The sequence below is a fragment of the Ranitomeya variabilis genome, chromosome 3 (genome assembly GCF_051348905.1).
Source record: "Ranitomeya variabilis isolate aRanVar5 chromosome 3, aRanVar5.hap1, whole genome shotgun sequence".
Lineage (NCBI taxonomy): Eukaryota > Metazoa > Chordata > Amphibia > Anura > Dendrobatidae > Ranitomeya > Ranitomeya variabilis.
In genome coordinates this window covers 205497679-205516809 of record NC_135234.1, presented here as the reverse complement: position 1 = coordinate 205516809, position 19131 = coordinate 205497679, and the positions used below count along the sequence as shown (strand labels likewise).

General features: G+C 38.8%; 1 protein-coding gene across 1 annotated transcript in view; it reads left to right on the top strand.

The window, feature by feature from the left end:
• The window catches only part of LOC143815619 (uncharacterized), a 60338-nt gene extending 43728 nt beyond the window's left edge, over positions 1–16610 (top strand). The window contains exons 2-5 of the mRNA XM_077295013.1: positions 4330–4433; positions 6656–6728; positions 9906–13290; positions 15855–16610. Coding sequence (XP_077151128.1) covers positions 4330–4433; positions 6656–6728; positions 9906–13290; positions 15855–15948 — 3656 coding nt within the window. The 3' untranslated portion in view covers positions 15949–16610. The remainder of the gene's footprint in view (positions 1–4329; positions 4434–6655; positions 6729–9905; positions 13291–15854) is intronic.
• The last annotated feature ends 2521 nt before the right edge of the window (positions 16611–19131 follow it).

Genomic DNA, 19131 nt, shown 5'->3' with positions numbered 1-19131 from the left:
AGACTTGACCAATACTCATTAGGTGCGGTAAAAGTTTTTTTATAAAAAAAACAAATTAGGCTGCCACGCTAGTAACAGAAGGCAATATAACTACTATCCCAAAATAGTCCAGGGGATGGCACTTACTTTTGAGTGCCCAAAAATGTGGTTGCCCAAATCGTCCGTTGGTCTAAATGGAAGTCCAATCTTTAAATATAGTCTGGAAATGGGGAGCGTCCTCCCGTTCACAGCAAATTCCCCCTTGCTCGTGTCTTAGAAGCTCCGGCGGTCAGCCTTGGCCGATAGCACCGCCGTGTAGTAGCGTGGCAAGTGGGGGGCGTGATTAGCGGGCAGGGGCGTGGTTAGCGGTGATTGTGTTTGGCGGACATGAACAAGGGGCCAATCCAACAGGTTTCGAGGGACCCGTCCCTCTTAAGGTATGGCTCCAGTGCTACTGCTGTCTTCTTATAACCACGCTCCCTCATACCACCTTTCATTGGTCCGCTGGTTCACTATGCGGATACCAACTATAAAACAGATTATTACCCTACTGAACTTTATACAATGTCATTTCACAATTGATTTTGCATTACTGCTGTTCTACATATATAAATTAAATAGATGAATGATTTAAATTAACATACCGTATACTCGAGTATAAGCCGAGATTTTCAGCCCATTTTTTTTGGGTTGAAAGTCCCCCTCTCGGCTTATACTCGAGTCATACCCAGGGTTCGGCAGGGGAAGGGGAGCAGGGGCTGTCTAATTTTATTCACCTACTCCTGGCGCGGTCCCTGCAGGTCCCTGGTTCCCCGGCACCGCAGCTTCTTCCTGTACTGAGCGGTCACATGGTACCGCTCATTACAGTAATTAATAGAGGTGGAGCCGCATATTCATTACTGTAGTGAGCAGTAACGGTGACCCCTAAATACAGGAAGAAGCTGCGGCGCCAGGGAAACCGGGACTGCACCGTGCCAGGAGCAGGTGAGTATAGCGGGGAGAGGAGCGCTGCGCGATATTCACCTGCTCCTCGTTCCGGCGCCACTCCGTCTTCAGCAGTGACGCTCAGGTCAGAGGGCGCGGTGACGTGGTTAGTGCGCGCCCTCTGCCTGAATGTCAGTGCAGAAGACGCTGAAGATGGAGTGGCACCAGAACTAAGTAAGGTGAATATTGAGTGCCGGGGGCCTGAGTGACGAGAGGTGAGTGTGATTTTTTTTTTTTTTTTTTTTTTTTTTTTTTTTTAATCGCAGCAACAGCAAATGGGGCAAGTATCTGTATGGAGCCATAATCAACGTTTGTGCAGCACTATATGGCGCAAATACCTTTATGGAGCATCTTATGGGGCTATAATCGCCATTTGTGCAGCATTATATGGGGCAAATTATGGGGCCCTTATTAACCTTTATGCAGGATTATATGGGACATATTTTAATATGGAGCATCTTATGGGGCCATCATAAACTTTATGTAGCATTATATGGGGCTCTTGATTCAATATGGATATTCAAAAACACTTAACCTACTGATGTCTCAATTAATTTTACTTTTATTGCTATCTATTTTTACTTTTGACATTTACCGGTAGCTGCTGCATTTCCCACCCTAGGCTTATACGCGAGTCATTAAGTTTTCCCAGTTTTTTTTCTTTGTGGCAAAATTAGGGGGGTCTGCTTATACTCGGGTCGGCTTATACTAGAGTATATACGGTATACCTAAATATATAAAAAACAGAAAAGAAAAACAAGAGGAAGAAACAATTCCCATTGTATTGGGCCAATGAAAACAATATAGCCCCAATTACTAAAATGGGGATGGTGGGGTTAATACCTCTGTATTAACCTAAAACTAACAACTAATCAACCTTGTGAGAATAGGGGTTTCACTTCATGTGGCAGTTGCCCATGTTGTGTACACACAAAGTGTAAGAAGTCGGTTCAAACGACATTCTGGAATACAGACAGGACGGTCGTTTACTATTAGAGATACCATTTCCTGCTATTAAACGGTGGTCATATATACAGTTAGGTGCCCTTGTGATAAACTTTGTTGGTCGCACCAAGCGACGTCTTAGAGAGATAGTGAAGGAACACTTAGACAACAATATAAAGGGATTCATGGGACATCCCCTGTCACGCCATTAGGCAGATAAACCTGGTCGGTTATGTATTGGAACGTCATTTTTTTGGTATCCAAACTGTCTGGAGTAATCCAAGAGGAAGGGATTTTTTGAAAATTATGTCAAAAGTCAAATCTAAGTGGATTTTCACACTAGATAGCTAGGTTCCTAAGGGATTAAACCATGAGATTGAACTTTATGCCCTGCAAGCAAGTTCAAAGAGGGTTTTTTATGATTTTCTTATTCATTTTAATCACTTTCAATTTGCAATCGTTTGCAATCATAGGGAGGGAAGCAGTAGAAAGAGAAAAAAAACCCCTAAAGTTTATATCGAATTGGAGTAAGATAAAACAAGTAACTTATTTTTAAATCCGTGTGGGTTTTAGAAGTATAATTATTTATTACCATTGTACATATTTTAACGTTGGATTAATAAAGATTTATATATTTTTTTAATAGGGTTTTTAAAATATGTAGTGCAGCAATGAATTTGCAGCCTCATATAACATTTATATTGTTTTCATTGGCCCTATATAATGGGGATTGTTTCTTCCTCCTGTTTCTGTTTTTTTTTTTTTTCTGTTTTCGATATATTTATTTAGGCATCTTTTAATTTAATCCATTCATCTGTTTTAATTTATATATGTAGAACAGCAGTAATGCAGAATCAATTGTGAAATGACCTTGTATAAAGTTCAGTAGGGTAATAGTCTGTTTTATAGTTGGTATCCGCATAGTGTACCCGCAGACCAATGAAAGGAGGTATGAGGGAGCGTGCTTATAAGAAGACCGCGGTAGCACTGGAGCCATACCTTGAGAAGGAGGGACAGGTCCCTCAAAACGTGTCAGGATTGGCCTCTTGTTCATGTCCGTCAAACACGGGCAGGTGATGCCACCGCTAATCACACCCCGCCCGCTAATCACGCCCCCTGCTGACGGCCGGAGCTCCTAGACACGAGCTGTGAATAGGACGACGCTCCCTATTTCTGGACTATATTTGAAGACTGCACTTCCATTTAGACCAACGGATGATTTGGGCTACCACATTTTCGGGCACTCAAAAGTGCCATCCCCTGGACTATTTTGGGACAGCAGTTATATTGCCTTCTGTTACTAGCGCGGCAGCCTAATTTATTTTTTTATTTTATATGCTAAGTAGTATTTCAGGCAGAGTTGCACACTTCATCTGCCGGGATGCCAGCGGCTTTTAACATAAACCGTTTTGCGTTTTTAGCGCCAGTGTGATTTTTATCTTTTAAAAAAATAAAATTATATAGTCCGTCCCCCCCCCAACCATATTTATTTCTTCATATGTATATACTGTAGAGCTGCTTGTTAGTTCTTTTTGATGTATGATGGGAAAGGAGGCTGGTTGAAATGAGCAAAGACTTAGCTTTGGAAATAACCAGCAAGCTAATATAAAATAAATAAACCATAGACCTAATGGAAAAGATAAGAATTAGCTGGGTAGAAAGGTAAAATGAGCAATTGTTAGTACACAGTACGATATAATATGATGACTGCAATATATTAAGAGGATAAAACTTTTAATGGGAGTGCTTCTTTAATAGACAGGGAAGGGACTTGCAATAATAATATGATGCAGCAGGATAGTGTATAGACATAATTGCTGGTCATGCAATGTACAAAAAATTGGGGCACATGCAAGAATTGTGAATGACATGAACAATGACAAGTGTACATGTATAATATGTTAGAAAACAGCATAGTTTAAATTAAAGATTATAATACGTGCACATACCCTTGATGTAAATCTTCCCCTCCTGGAATGGTGCCACCCCCGACATGAATTTCCGCGATTGCCTTGGTCTGGGGGTGGTGACATACCAACAGGGAGCTGCATGTAAATAGGAGGACTCCACAATTAGTGGTTTGAAATGGGGAACAGAACTGTGCAGTCCTTTTTAGGCACAAACCTAAAATATATCCTGGAGCTTCTAGTTAAAGATCAGGGTGCCTTTTGAGACATGAAAATATATATATATATATATATATATATATATATATATATATATATATATATATATATATATATATATATATATATATATATATATATATATATATATATATATATTTTTTTTTAATTAACACAAAGTGAATAAGAACAAGACAAATACTTATGTTTCTTTGATGTAGTTTTCCATATATTTATTTATTTTTTCAATGCCGCCACAAATCTTCTAAATTATTACTTTTTCCATATCTTCTAGATGAAATACACAATTCATTTGCATTCCTGGATGACTCTGGCACTGCAACCTTGAAATCGCGCCCTGGTCCCCGAGTTAGACCCATGCTTCAATTTTCTACTAGTGTAAGTATCTTTCTACAGGTGTGTACGTCTTTGTTTTATACTTTCCATTCCTCCAAAATGAAAATAAGACTTTGACTGTAGGCTCAAGTGTCAAACACTACCTCACTGCAAATAGAGAGCAGTACCGTACCAGGTTTGGAAGCCGAGTGAGCAACAGCTTTTTAAATGCTCAAAACTTGCTTCTAATAGGTTTCCCATCCTTGAGGTAGGTCGTATGCACAGGATAGAGCATAAATGTCTAATAGTTTGGGGTCCAGGTATGTGATGGAAACCTTTTTGAAATAATGGCTATTTCATAGCTTTCATACTCTCCTTGGATTTTGTTTTGACAAAAGCTTAGATAACGGCCACATCACCAAGTAAATATACCGATCAAGTTTGTTGGATCTAAAAGACTATATATGGTCCTGATTCCTCAAACCATTCTCTACGGAATTCTGTTGAAAGACTCTGACATGTTGCAAAAAATCTGTAGATATTGTAGAAACATGTTGCAACTTTTGGCTTTTCTAGATCAGTACTGGTTAACCCCGACAACATTGAAAAGTTGGTAGCGCCTAGCCATAAGGAATTGTAGCTTAGCAATGCTGAAAATATCAAAATTTGCACCTCAAAAGGTTGCCTAAAATAAAGCCAAAATGTACTACGCTACCTGACTAGTGTGTTTTTTGCAGTTGCAGATGGTCGATTTGTCAAATTTATTAAGAGGTGCATGCTGCTTAATGGGTTGGCATGTCTTGCTCCAGTACAACAATCAAGACTGGCATACATATGCAATGGTCAAATTTCAAAACACGGAAGCATATATTCGTCTGTTGGTTTACCACAACTTTCTCCCACCCCCACCACCTGCTTCAAATTCAGTTTGGGCATCTGTAATGTCTAAAGCATTGTATTTGAAGGATGCTCGTATGCTCCCGGCATTGCTTTGTCTGGTGGTGCAGAGAATTTTAAGGCTGTCGGCAAAGGGTCCCTTATTGTGTGCTAGAAACTGTGCCAAATTTAACAGATCCTATCCTGGTAAAAGTGGTCTCACGGAACTTCAATGATGCAGAAAGCCATTCGGTCTATAAAGAAGCTGTATATATCACATAAGATAATCTGAGTGCTGGAAATATCTGGGAACAGCACTGTCACTGATCCATTAGATAGGAGCAAGAGCATTATAATGAGACGATTCATGGAAAATGTAGTCTGCGTTATCATGTCATATAGGGATGAAGGGATTATGATGCAGACAACTCTGCCATGGCACATAAACTAAAATGGGTATACACAAGAGCCTCTCCATTATTCTAGTCTATGCTAGCTCTGCTTCGGTCTTCGTAACTTCAGTGCTTCTATGATGTCTGTTGATTGTCTCCACCAAAGAGCCTCTACATTATTCTAGTCTACGCTGTACTAGATTAAAAAAAAACTACATTCAGCTGGAGTTAACTGTCAATTGATGTTTTGTTGAGGATTCTATTTCCCGACATCCTGACAAAATTAATGCTGTTCTGTATAAGGCAATCATTGCCGACTATAAACTGAGTTCAAAGTGAGGATCTTTTGCCTCTAATTTAAAAGGCGTTTCCAGAACTTTGATATTGATAGCCTATCTGATTGGCGGAGGTGCTGACTATTCACAAACTCTCCATCAGCTGATTGAGGAGGTTGCAATGCCATAGTGAGCTCCACATACCCATTGATGCTAACCAGCATAGTGTTGCTGCATTGTTACATTCATTTGGGACTGCAGTGCCAGGCACGGCCGCTGTTAAAATGCACAGATCGCTGCTGAACTTCATCCTTTTTTATTTTATTTTTTTTCACCAATGAGCGGATAGGCGGTAGTGCAGTGAGTCAGAGCTCTACCGTTCTGATATTGAAGTCCTATCCTCAGGCTGACCGTTTATAGCTTGAATTGCATTCTATATACATGGGCACCATGGTGGCTTAGTGGTTTGCACTGCAGCCTTGCAGCGCTTGGAGTCCTAGGTTCAAATCCCATCAAGAACAATATCCGCAAGGAGTTTGTATGTTCTCCTCGTGTTTGCGTGAGTTTCCTCCGACATTCTAAAGACATACTGATAGGGAATTTAGATTGTGAGCCCCATCGGGGACAGTGATGATAATGTGTGCAAACTGTAAAGCGCTGCAGAATGTTAGCGCTATATCAAAATAAAGATTACTATTTATTTACATATTTGTGAATTATTTTTTTATTGTATTTATTTCAGAACACAGACACACAGGGATTGGCTGTGCCCACTCCCTCAGTTCCACAAGGCTTTGCCGATAATGCCTCTTTGGGTAAGTGTGGTGTTCCCCCAGACCTCCTAAGAGTGTTGTAGACTACTTGAAATGGTGCTGAGCAATTTACCGATCTGTGTACAAAAGGAGGTGACATTTAAATGTGCAATTTAACAATTGATGGACTGAGTGTTGAATTTAACTGTTTCCTGACAGCAATATGGTGGGGTTGAAAGTCACAAATTGGTACCACTTTCTTCTCTGCACCATACCTTCGTCAGTTTGATCTTGTGGGTGCTATTGGTACACCTGTGAGACCAGTGGCAGGAGCAAAACCATATTATTTAACTCTGGGTCTGTCTTAACTGCCTGGATATATAATTATTTATCTATTTAAGTCAGACCCAGAGTTAAATAATATAGTTTCGCTCCTGCCACTGGTCTCACAGGTGCACCAATAGCGTATATATAATAGATTATAAATCTTCTATATCCATTCATCTCAATTTAATTGTAGAATTACAATGTAACCTTTATGATTAAGTCCGAGGTCAATATCACAGAAGTACACCATTTACTAAAGATTGACCTCTTCAGAAGTCAGAGTATGCATAGCATTCTTCTGTAAGTCAGGAAGTCCTCTCCAAACTTGAGGTTCCTCTGGTCCACATGGCTGCTGGGAAGTAGATCTCTGAATGCTGTTAAAGAGAATCTGTCAGCAGGAATAACACAACACATTATTTAAATACGTATATAGCTTTTTCAAAGGCAAGTTCCGCAGTTGCAGAAAAATCAGGTTTAGAATTGATATGCAAATAACTATTTGGATATGAAACCTCTGTCACTCCAGCTCTATTCACCAGCCTGCGCCCATCTTTCTTGATTTACTGACAGCTCCTTTGCCTGAAGTCACACAGTATAAAGACTGTTGGTCAACCAGGCACAAGGAGCGCTGGGAGGGGAATAGAGTTGGAGTGACTGAGGCTTCAGATATCCAGCCTCAATTTGCATATTAATTTAAACAATGATTTCTCAGTAACTTAGGAATGGATGAAGGTATTTCTGGCAGATCCCACCGCTGTCACCAGTTTCTCAGGAGGACACAATTCTGATGTCTCCAATCGTCAAGACAGTTGCACAATTGACTGACAAGTGATGGATGAGGCTGCGGCTGCTTCCATTACTAGGCTGGTGAACTTGCAGTGGACATGTGGTATACACACATTCTATTACAACGAAAAAAAAAAAAATAATTATATATATATATATATATATATATATAATTTTTTTTTTTTTTTCTCACAAACCTACCCTGGTAGGGTCACCTCTATCTCCACTTTAACACACACACAAAAAAGGAACCACTGCTAGCTGTCACTACCAATCATTTATAGAGGCCGATTGGACAACTGTTACAGGTAGAGTATTGCTTCAGGGGTGTGGTTTACAGAGCAATATCAACAGCTATAAAATTTTATATATGTAATCCAGAAAGGTAGGCAGTGTTTATATAAAAAGTAAAAATACACAGATGATACAAAATGGGAACAAAACCATACGCTATATACATCCATTGGATCAATATTAAGCTAGAGGGGTTCTTCCGGCATTGCAGTGATGTGAGTGAATGCTTTATGTGCATCCCTTTGCTATGACGCCAAAGATATCTCCCATAAAGATTTGATTGATGCAAGACTCCAATATTCATCACTGACTCAAAAATGTCTGAGCTGAGCTTTGATGAGAGGAAGCTTATGTCTAAGAAGCGTACTTCCTGACCTCTGATTAAACAAATCCCAGTCTTGCTGTCTTTCTCTCAAAACTTCTCTGCTGTAATAATTTCCTGTTCATTGCAGGAAGTCTCTACTACACTGGAGGTTAAAGTGTTAGCTCTTTTACTTTCCTGGTTTTAATTTCTCTATTGCCTAATTATAATTAGTTCTATATGTTCAATGTGAGGGTGTTATGTCCCTCTTTGGAGATGTCTTATGAATTTTTAATTTTTTGTCTATGTCCTAACTCTTTTTCAAATAGTTTGGGTTGTGCAAATATTTCTGTTTCCCTTTTAAGAGAGCAGAACAGCTACTTGGGCAAAATAAAAGAATACCAAATAAAAAATCTAGTCTGAAAAATAAATGCCCCCTTTCACTGCCATCCTCCTCCCCCAAAAAAACTTAACAAAAAAAAAACAGTTGTGCATGGTTGTATTTAAGCTTCATTGGCGTGAGTTCCCACCTAGTAAGAAGATACTGACCTGAATTCTGATACTTTTTTACCAGTAGCAACTTATTGGTTTCCTCAGAAGACAATTTTTGGTTTTAAATCTGTTTAACTAGCTGTAAAAAAAAAAAAAAAGATAATTTGTGACTCTTCGATTGTAAGCTCAAACCATGGCAGAGATCTGTTTGTCCGAACCCCTGAGCTTGGCAACCAGTGTTCTGATGTTGTTGTCCTGACCATGTCACAGAACTTGGACTCTTGGACTTATTCCCAGATAAAATCCCTAAAGCTATTAGACACTTGCTTGCAGTCACGTAGACCCCAATAATCCCTTACTGGAAATCCAAAATCTCAATGTCACTTAATCACGGAACATAACAAGTTTGACAAAGTATAGTTCAGAAAGATACATTCAAGAAGAATGTACAAATAAGAGGTTTTGTCACTCTTGGCCCACTTTGGGAAACTATATTTATATTATATATATATTTATCCTGATAAATAGGAGAATCTTCTTGTCTCGTTTCTTTGATTTATGGTCAAGGTCAGATGACCAGTAGCTCAATAATTGTAGTCTACATTTCCTTCGGTCCTATGCTTTCTTCCATATAAAGCCGATAAGGTACAGCGATCTACCTCTGTCTTTTTTTTTTTAGATTGAAATGCCCTTATGAATTCTACTTGGACTAATATGTGAGACACTTTATAACATCTCAGGTTTGCTGTACATGTGAACTGACCTGGCGCCTGTGCCATCTGCCATTAATATTTTTATAATTGTTATCTGTTTTTAGTGGGGGTTTTTTTTTATGGATTTTAAAAAATATTTAAAATTTTTCACAATCTAAGCTCAATATAGATCGTACATTTCCATTTAAATAGTGCAAACATAAGTTATAAATATCTACAAATGTATAAAACTATAGTTTTCTTTCATTGCACACTTATGTAAGTCACTTTCAGATTTTTATTTTTTTTTTTGTTCTACAATTTAATTGTAATTACGTTTGATTCCAGATAATTTCTCAAAGATGAATGGAAACTACAGAATGTATAGCTCTGTTGGAGATCTTCGATTAACTAACTATTATAATGATTATTTTGAGGAGATCCCGGCACCACCATCCATGCCACCACCACCTCCACCAACGATGGCACCTCCATCACCACCACCACAAAAAAGTCCTCCCTCATCAACTATTTCATCTCCTTCATCTCCTAGTCCTCCAGACTTTATACCCCCCACCCCACATACTTCAGTACCTAGTTTTTTGCCAACCAATCAATCTGTAGTGCCAACAATTGAACAACATCAATCAAATAATGTTGCTAAATGGAAATCTGAGATGGTTCTTAATGCTGTGTCAAAAGACCAGCCTATGACTTTACCTAATAGATTTTCATTAAATCCTGCTGCTTTCCAACATAACCAAGGACAGACTAATTTTGACGTGGAGCCTCGGTCCACTTTACCAAAATTCTTTAAAATACCTCCTCCAGCTCCAACTAGGACATCATCAATGCAGGTGCAAGAACCTCAGAACATCAGTTATTCCAAAGTTCCACCTCGGTCCCCAGTACCATCTAGCTTTAATCCAAGTTATCAAGCTAAACTTTACACATCAAGTCAGGGACAACTGTCTCTAAATGATACACTAAACAAGAGAAAATCCATGCTGATAATGGAAGATCTCACAGATCTATCAGAAAACTATGATCAAATAACAGAAAAATCAACTGTTGTGACAGATTCTGTAGGCGCTAGAACAACTTCTTCACTAAATGATAACACAAATATTCCTAACACTCATGTAGATTTCAATAAGCAAATTAAGAATGAAGATCCTTTACATGACGAAAAAACTGCGTCTTCATCAATATTTCGGGAGGATCCCCTAAAGCTGCCCAGCAAGCCTAATATCATTGACGGCGCATTGGCTTCAGTTGTTCCTGCAAATGCTGAGGAAGGGCAAAACTTTTCTCAGAATGGCACTAGACACAACACACTATCCCTTAATAAACATGGATTCAGTCAGGAAATGGTGAAAACTTCGAAGCCTACTGTTAAATACATTTCTATTAAACCTATTATAGATGACCTTACATTAGCAAATTCAAATGGGTTTAAATTTAACTCTCTAACAAGAAAGGAGATGGACATATTCCCTCAAGAGTTAACTAGAATAGATAATGAAGTTAAATCGAAACCAGGAGTAAGTTTAGAAAATGTAAAGGAGAGACCTCCAACACCACCAATGATGGCGCCACCACCCCCACCACCACCACCTCCTCCTCCGCCTCCACCACCAACGATGACTGTTCAAACAATAACCCCTCTTCCATTGCCTATTGGTAATACTACACCACCAAAGAATTTGCCTATCATTAAATCATCAACTCCACCACCTGTTCCTCCTATAGTTGCAGCACCAGTAGTACGTATGCCTTCACCATTGCTTTCTCCAAAGCCAAAGACTATTTCCATTACTCCAAATCCCTCATCACTTGTTTCTTCTCAACCTCCAAAGGCACCACCAGCGCCTCCACCTTTGCCGAGCTCTCTTGGTCCATCAGGTTCAGCACCTTTGTTGGAAGCTTTACAAACGAAGCAGCAGACACTAAAAAAGATTTCACAGACTATAGAGGTAAGACCCGCTCAGACAAGTCCTATCACAAGTATTGATGATAATCAAAAAGTCAGAGTTGGCAAAATAAAGGGTGAGTTAGAAGCATTATTCTCTCCAAAAAAAGATGAGAAAGGAGAGCAAGTTAAAAAATCTCGCATGGGTCTGGAGGCAAATAAAAATTTCAGTGGAAATAGCACACAGTCAAAAGGAGGAGAAAATACATTGGTTAATTCTTTAATGTTGAAAGTACCTCTTCTACCTGCAAAATTTGAAAGAGACGATGTAGATGCAGACAATTCTGAATGGCTGCCTAAAGGTAATAAAATGGATCTTCATATTCCTGAGCCTGACTACTTACCTGCAAGCCCCATTCATAAAAAAGAGAAGCCAACATATTCGGAAGTGCAAAACAAAATTCCAAAGGCAACTCTTGATATATCACTTTCTTCTATGCCAATTGCTTCCCCTCAAAAAGACACAAATGCAGAAGATACATTGAAGAGCTCTATTCCAACCTACAAGCCACATCGTGGAACAAAGGTTTCAACTGAAAAGATTACCTTAGATGAAATGCCAGTAGTAAACTCAAAACCAGCAGCAGATGTTGGCATAAACCTGGATTATGTTCCTCAGCATATAGAAATTACAGCTTTAGGACCCTCTGAGATGCAAAATCAAATCAAATCTCAAGCTGAAAATGCAAATAAGTACCCTGTTACTGAAGAACAGTTTGAGTCAAATTCTCCAATGGCTTTACTAATGGCTGCGCAAAAGCGAGCACAGAAAACAAAGTCCTCAGATAAGAAAAATCTTCCAAAAACTTCTGTTACAAGTGGACTTGGGAGTTCATCTACTTCTCCATATAATGAGAGAAAAGCAAGTACATTAGTTCCCAATAAAGTCAATGCAGGACAATTTGACGAGGAAGAGGTCACCAGTTTTACATCTAGCTCATTCCAAAATTCAAATCAATCAGCCTGGCAAGATGGAGAGCCCCAGTTTTCAGATATAAGCAGTACATTTAGTGAGAACTCAAGGGACTTTAGTGTACCATATAGTTACAATACTACAGATGTTTTGGCATCTACCACAAATGATCCTGAAGAATACTGGAAGCCTAAATCAACAACATTCAATGACTATATTTCTACCACTGTGCCAAATTTAATTGAATCTCCCTCTTTTAATATTTATGCTTTTCCTTCACCTCTTCGTGATTCAAGGATGGATAATGAGATTGAATATGGAATAATACCACCTCCAGCAGAGTTCATGAATAGTCCAGTAGCATCAAATAGTAATTTGCTTAGCCTGCAGCAGGCAGGCAGACAATATCATTTTGATCATAGTACAAGTATTAAGTCGGACTTAATTCCAAATTATAACAGAAATGATTCAGTTCTTCAGACATCTGTTTCACGGTCAACCATAAGCAACCACGACTTAAACAGCTACTCAAGTGACAGTTACAGCACTGCGCAAAGGGGCTCTCTAATTAAGAAACGACTGTATATGCCTGAACCAGAGAGTTCTAACTATGGCAAAACTACTAGCTCCTTAAGGTCTTCCACAATGCCAATGTCTTATAATAATCTTCATGCACAAACTAGCTGCAGTATGGTTCCAGATCCACGACGTTCCAGCGCTACATCAAGATTCCTACCTCAGGGAAGAAGAATATCCTCTGAGAATATTGGCCGAATAGCACCATCTATGACTGATATGAAATACATACCTCAAGCTTCTGATTATTCAGGGGGAAAATCCTCTACCAGGTTAGTGTTTCTGTATTTAAATAGAACTTGATATTATATTCATGCTACTCGAACCACAAGCTTGACTGTACACCTGCAGCCAAGTATGTTTTTCTCTGAAACACATCGTTGTTTCAGAGAAAACAGTCTGAAAAGCTGTCTGGCTTCTCTCTGCCCTACATTTCTTCATTTTGGTGCTTTTGGTTTCATGGTGGTCTGAGCTTTCAGATGAGCTCACTGATGAATATACAGAGGCTGTAGAAGCTGAACGGGCCAATGATCCCCTGTTGGCAAATTCTTTATTTAACAAAAATGGACATTCAAAGCCTCATTCAGACATCAAGGTTTTTTTTTTTTGCTTTTTTTTACATGCGAGAAAGGCTGACCGTTATGTCAGTGACTTTGGTCCGAGCATCAACAGTTTTCCTTGTACATGGGGGAATAAAATAAGTTTCTCTATTCTGTTCCCATCGAACAGTCCATGAAATTTGGACTGCATGCAGATGGCATTCGAGTGCTGTCTGATATTTTATTTTTCTTCCTCCATGAACCCATAGCCGATTTTGATTAGTCGAGTCTCTGCAATTTTGCGCAACTCCCTCGTTCTACATAAAATCACAGACTTGTGACTGGCTTCATTCGCTATTATAGGTACGAGTGCTAGCTGTGCGCTTTCAGACCTAAAATGCGTGGTAATCTCTAACATGCGTAAAAATAATTTTATCAAAGATGTCCATAGCCTTTTAAATAAAAGTATTTGTTAAAACTATACTTTGAGCCATTTAACAGTAATCTTCATAGTAATAAAAACCTAAAATAACAGGAAATGGACAACTTTGGGGGCATAAATCGCTTTAAAGATCTGCATTTTTGTTAATGATTTCTGCTATAGTATTTCTTTAAAAATGATGGACTGTCCTGGTGTCTACAACTTGTCTATTCAGCAGTGAGCTAGTCTGAAGTCTCTGGTCTGAAACCCTCATAAATTTGCAGAGTATATTGTCCAGGCAAGAAATAAGTAAATCCATCTCCTCCATGGCCTGACTTGGTGTAATATCAGATTGCACTGGGATGACATCAGTGTGCAGTCCGATGTTACTCTTGTGCCCATAGGCTTGTAAGTGAATTGAGTCTCAGAAGCTCTCAAAGCATGCCACAATTGTTTGCTCAGCAGTGTTTACCGTATTGTCACTCCGGCATTAATTTTATTTTTCTCTGCCTAACACTGTTGGGTATCGGCTAAGTATTGTACTCATCTTTTTATAGTGTACATGCAAATAACTTTAACTTTGTTCATTATTTAGTGGTTTTTCCCCTCCCGAATGCCATTTACTTCAGTGAGAAGCTGCTACTATGTCTGGTGTGCAGGTAGTCAGAGCATTGAAGAGGCTGCAGCGCTCACATGAGCCTTTCCTAACTTAACAGTGTTAACTCTGGAAAACACACTAACCACTTTGTCCATTTTTAAATGGATTTGTGCCTATAAATCTGTCCTGGTAATGTGATGGACAGACATTTGCGCAGCTATATTGCAAACTGTAGGTAAATACTTTAGCTGTATTGAGAAATATTATGACTTCTCATTACTTTTTCTCTTTGGTCTTTTGTACAGGAGTATTTTGTTTCTTTGTTCTCTGTTTAAGGAGATCATTTTTTTTAAAGGGGTTATATAGGACTAAGTTTTAGTTTAAAAAAACAAACTAACAAAAAAAACAAAAAAAAACCCAACCAAAAACTAACAGTGGAAAACTAGTTTGCAACTACTTGCCCTCTTTACCCGGCACTGGCTTAGAGCAGTCACCGACCGCTCCTGCCGGCGATTCTGCTGCTCCAGATCATAGCAGCTCTTCTTCCAGGCCGCTCTGTTGTGCAAGTCTGTAACCATTCTTGCCTGCAGAGATGTGTGCTGAGCAGAATGGGCAGGTAGTTAGCAACTACTTGTCTGTTAGTTCTGAGGTCCATTAATAAGAAAAAAAAAATCCTGGCTAACCCTTTAAGAACAATGCTAAGTTACTTCAGAAGGCTTCAGAATCTGGGTAGATTTTTTTTTTTTTCTCACTTGTCATCTGTTTACAGTCCGTATACAATCCGTTTTTTTTTTTTTTTTTTTGCTGCAGCTGTTAATCATTTACAGCAGAGGTGTCAAACTGCATTTCTCGAGGGCCGCCAACAGGTCATGTTTTCAGGATTTCCTTGTATTGCACAGGTGATAATTTAATCACCTGCACAGAATGATTCCAGCACCTTGTGGAATGCTAAGGAAATCCTGAAAACATGACCTGTTGGCGGCCCTCGAGGAATGTAGTTTGACACCTCTGATTTACAGGACCGTTTCTATGCCCTATGACACAGAATTGCAGTCTCTGTAAAAATTGGATGTATTGTGCTTACATATGGCATTTTTCTTTTTCGAACCCGTAGTCTTGAATGGAAGATTCTCATCTGATTTATGGAATAAACTAGTGCATGCTGTGATTGCCGCACTCGGACCTACAATATGGTCGTGTGAATGAGCACTCTGAGTGTTGCACTAGAAGAATGATGTATTGCTCTGCTTCTAAGCCGCTCTTCTCCGCTTTCTCCAGGTCACACAGTCAATACCAACAAGGCATGACCTTCACTGTCAGACCAGGTACCAGACAACCAATTTCTCAAATGTATCAAGGTGGCTACTTGTGAGATGCTCATTATTGAACGCCTAGTACCTGCCATCTTGCCTACAAACTGTGTCTTGAAGCTGCATCTAAGCTGTGTTACACCATGGCACTGGGAACTGATTTGTAAATTGTATGAACTATGCTTTTTTTCTTGTGTTTTTAACATTATTTCACATGGAGAATACGTGTAAGGGTGCCCGCAATGTAAGTATATAAAGGCTTTGTGTGGGCAAAGCAGACTATGCTACTAAAATATCCCTGCTAAACTGGATGCGACTTTTGTTTCCAGTGTTTCATTATGAGGCTATATAAAAAAAAAAAATAAATCTCACAATATATATATATTTTTTAATATTTTAAATGTTTTGTGTTTTATTTTATATATTAAAGGGATAATCATGTTCCACTTATTGTCACCAAGAGGCGACAGGATAGGTGACCTCACATCTACTGAAACCTGCTGGGACACTTGCACGATTGGCAGGTTTCATGCACCTGTCACATTCATCAGAAGGACGCACATGTCCTGGCAGGTACCGGCAGATGTAGCGTCGCTTGGCTCCTCTCTTGATGCGGATGTAAGCGGAGCATCAGCGGGATTATACCTATGCTATGTGCCTTTGTCTTTATGTCTGTAATATTTGGCGCAAATGCTTAACCTTGTTTTATAAATGTATGCATATCTATTAAAAAGAGAATGGCAACTGTGTAAAGTTGATGTACATATGGTTAGGAGGAAATGGAACTCCTATGAGGACCCTACAAAAAGCACTTTTGTTTGTATATTCATTGTATATTTATATATATATGTATGTGTTTGTCCTTTTTATGTACCCTCATTTATTTGTATTATATAGTGTTACAAGTTAAAATAAGTCTCTGGATTTGCTTTTATGGAAGATGCATAAAGCTTTTGCATGCTATTTCCTCAATGTTATTTTCAGCAATAAACTATTTTATGTAAAATGTTTTCATTTTCTATTACTTTTACACTTATTTTATGTGTGCTGCTTGTCACGGTCTCTTCAACAGTGGGGTAGAGACAATCAGTTGAAATTTAAGGGACTCAAGGTAGTAAAGACAAATAAAAATAAAAGGAGTTTTCCAATTTGGCAACATCTGCTGTTCTAATTAAAAAAAAAAAAAAAAAAAACACTTTTTTTTTTTTTTTTTTTTTTCAAAATGAATCAATACTGACCCTCCAGTGCTGGTCCCTTATCTGTTTGCAAGCACCTGGCTTGTGACAGCCGCAGCAGTCCTATGGAGGCATCATGTAACCAAAGACTGTGAGCATTGCTGGGGAGTCCGTTCTGTATCGTGGGTTGAAAGAAAAGATTGTGTGTTTTATTTTTTATCTTTTTTTCTTCTCACAAAGTTGATGGCTAATTGCTTTCCCCAGGTTAATGGGCAAAGCAAAAATGGTCTACCAGATCCCAAGAATGCTGTACATGCAAAGATTGCTTTTTGATTTTACATCGACACACAAGCTCTATGGTAGAGCCGACACACCACAGCAACGCCCGCAATCGATGCTAGCACGGGTCGCGGGCATTTAACCCCTCTGATGCCGCTGTCAATAGTAACGGCGAAAGAGGAGCATCGTGCAGGAAGCAGGGATAAGTTCGCTTTGTCCTGATGGCCTCCATGGAGACCCCCGGCAGCAGGAACTGAGACCCATCCTTTCCTGTCAGACCCTTATGTGATGCTCTGCAGTTAAAAAGCATTGCAGAGCATCAGATCAGCGATCTGATACCATACTGTACTGTCATATCCTGGGACAATGTAAAAAAGTTAAAAGAAAATTTGAGTAAAAATATATTTTTTAAAAAAATCCATTTATAAAGAACAAATAAGGGAAAATTTTCCAATAAATTTGTTTATGCAAATAAAGTACACATTTGGTATTGCCACGTCCGTAACGACCTGCTCTATAATACTGTTCTGCTAGTTAACCCTTTCAGTTAACACCATAAAAAAACAATGCTTTATCATGCCACCAAAGTGCAATAAAATGTGATCAAAAAGACGATTGTAAAAAAAAAAATGGTACCGCTGAAAACGTCATCTTGTCATGCAAAAAAATATGCCATCATGCAAAAAAATATGCCGCCATGAAGCTCCATCAGTGGAAAAAGTTATAGCTCTCAGAATAAAGCAATGCAAAAATAATTATTTTTTCTATAAAAGTTTGTGTAAAAGCACCAAAGCATAAAAAAGATATAAATGAGGTATCGCTATCATCGTACTGACCCGAAGAATAAAGCTGTCTTATCAATTTTACCACACGCTGAACTTTATTTTGATTTTTAAGAGACAGAATAAACAAAAACAGCAATTCAGAAATTGTTTTTTGTTTTTTAATAGTGATCAAAAAATGTAATGTGACCGAAAATGGTGCCAATAAAAACATCATGTTGTCCTGCAAAAAACAGACCCTTCCTTGACCGTCGAAGGAAATATGGAAAAATTATAGCTCTCTAAATATCGTGATGCAAAAACTAGTTTTTGCAATAAAGAGTCTTAGTGTGACAGCAGCCAAACACAAAAACCCGATATAAATCTGGTATCACTGTGATCGCACCGACCCGAAGAATAGTCGCCTAATCACTTATACCGCACGAGTAACGACATAAAAAATAAGTAAAAACAATTATTCACATGCTGTTTGATTTTTTTTTTTTAATTTATTTATTTTTTTCATTCTGCCTCCCAAAGATTGCAGTAAGACTGAGTGCTTACTTCGTGGTTTCTGTGTGAATCTCTGAAATTTCGTGATTCAGACAGAACCCCCAGCGGACAATTCCCTATAATGAGGCAGATGGAGTCACTGTTGGCACCATAGGACCTGTGATCTGGTGGTGTCTGTCTTTTTAGGATTACATAAAAGTGCCTTTGGCCACAGTTTTTTGCACTTCTGAAAAGGACACAGGTGAACAGAGGCCAGACGGAGTCCACATTAACTCTGTGCCTCATTATAGTGAATGAATACATTGGGGGTTTCATCTGTCATGTCACTCGGAGATTTTGTTGGAAACCCCAAAGTAAGTGGTCAGCATAGAGTGCCGGATAAATGTGAATATAAATGTTATGAAAAATGTTCCCAATTAAAGCTACAACTCCAAGTCCCCACCCAGGTCCATCATCTGTTAATGGAAATATAGGGGTTTGCACGTTATTGGCAGCACAAAGGCTCTGGAAAAGCGAA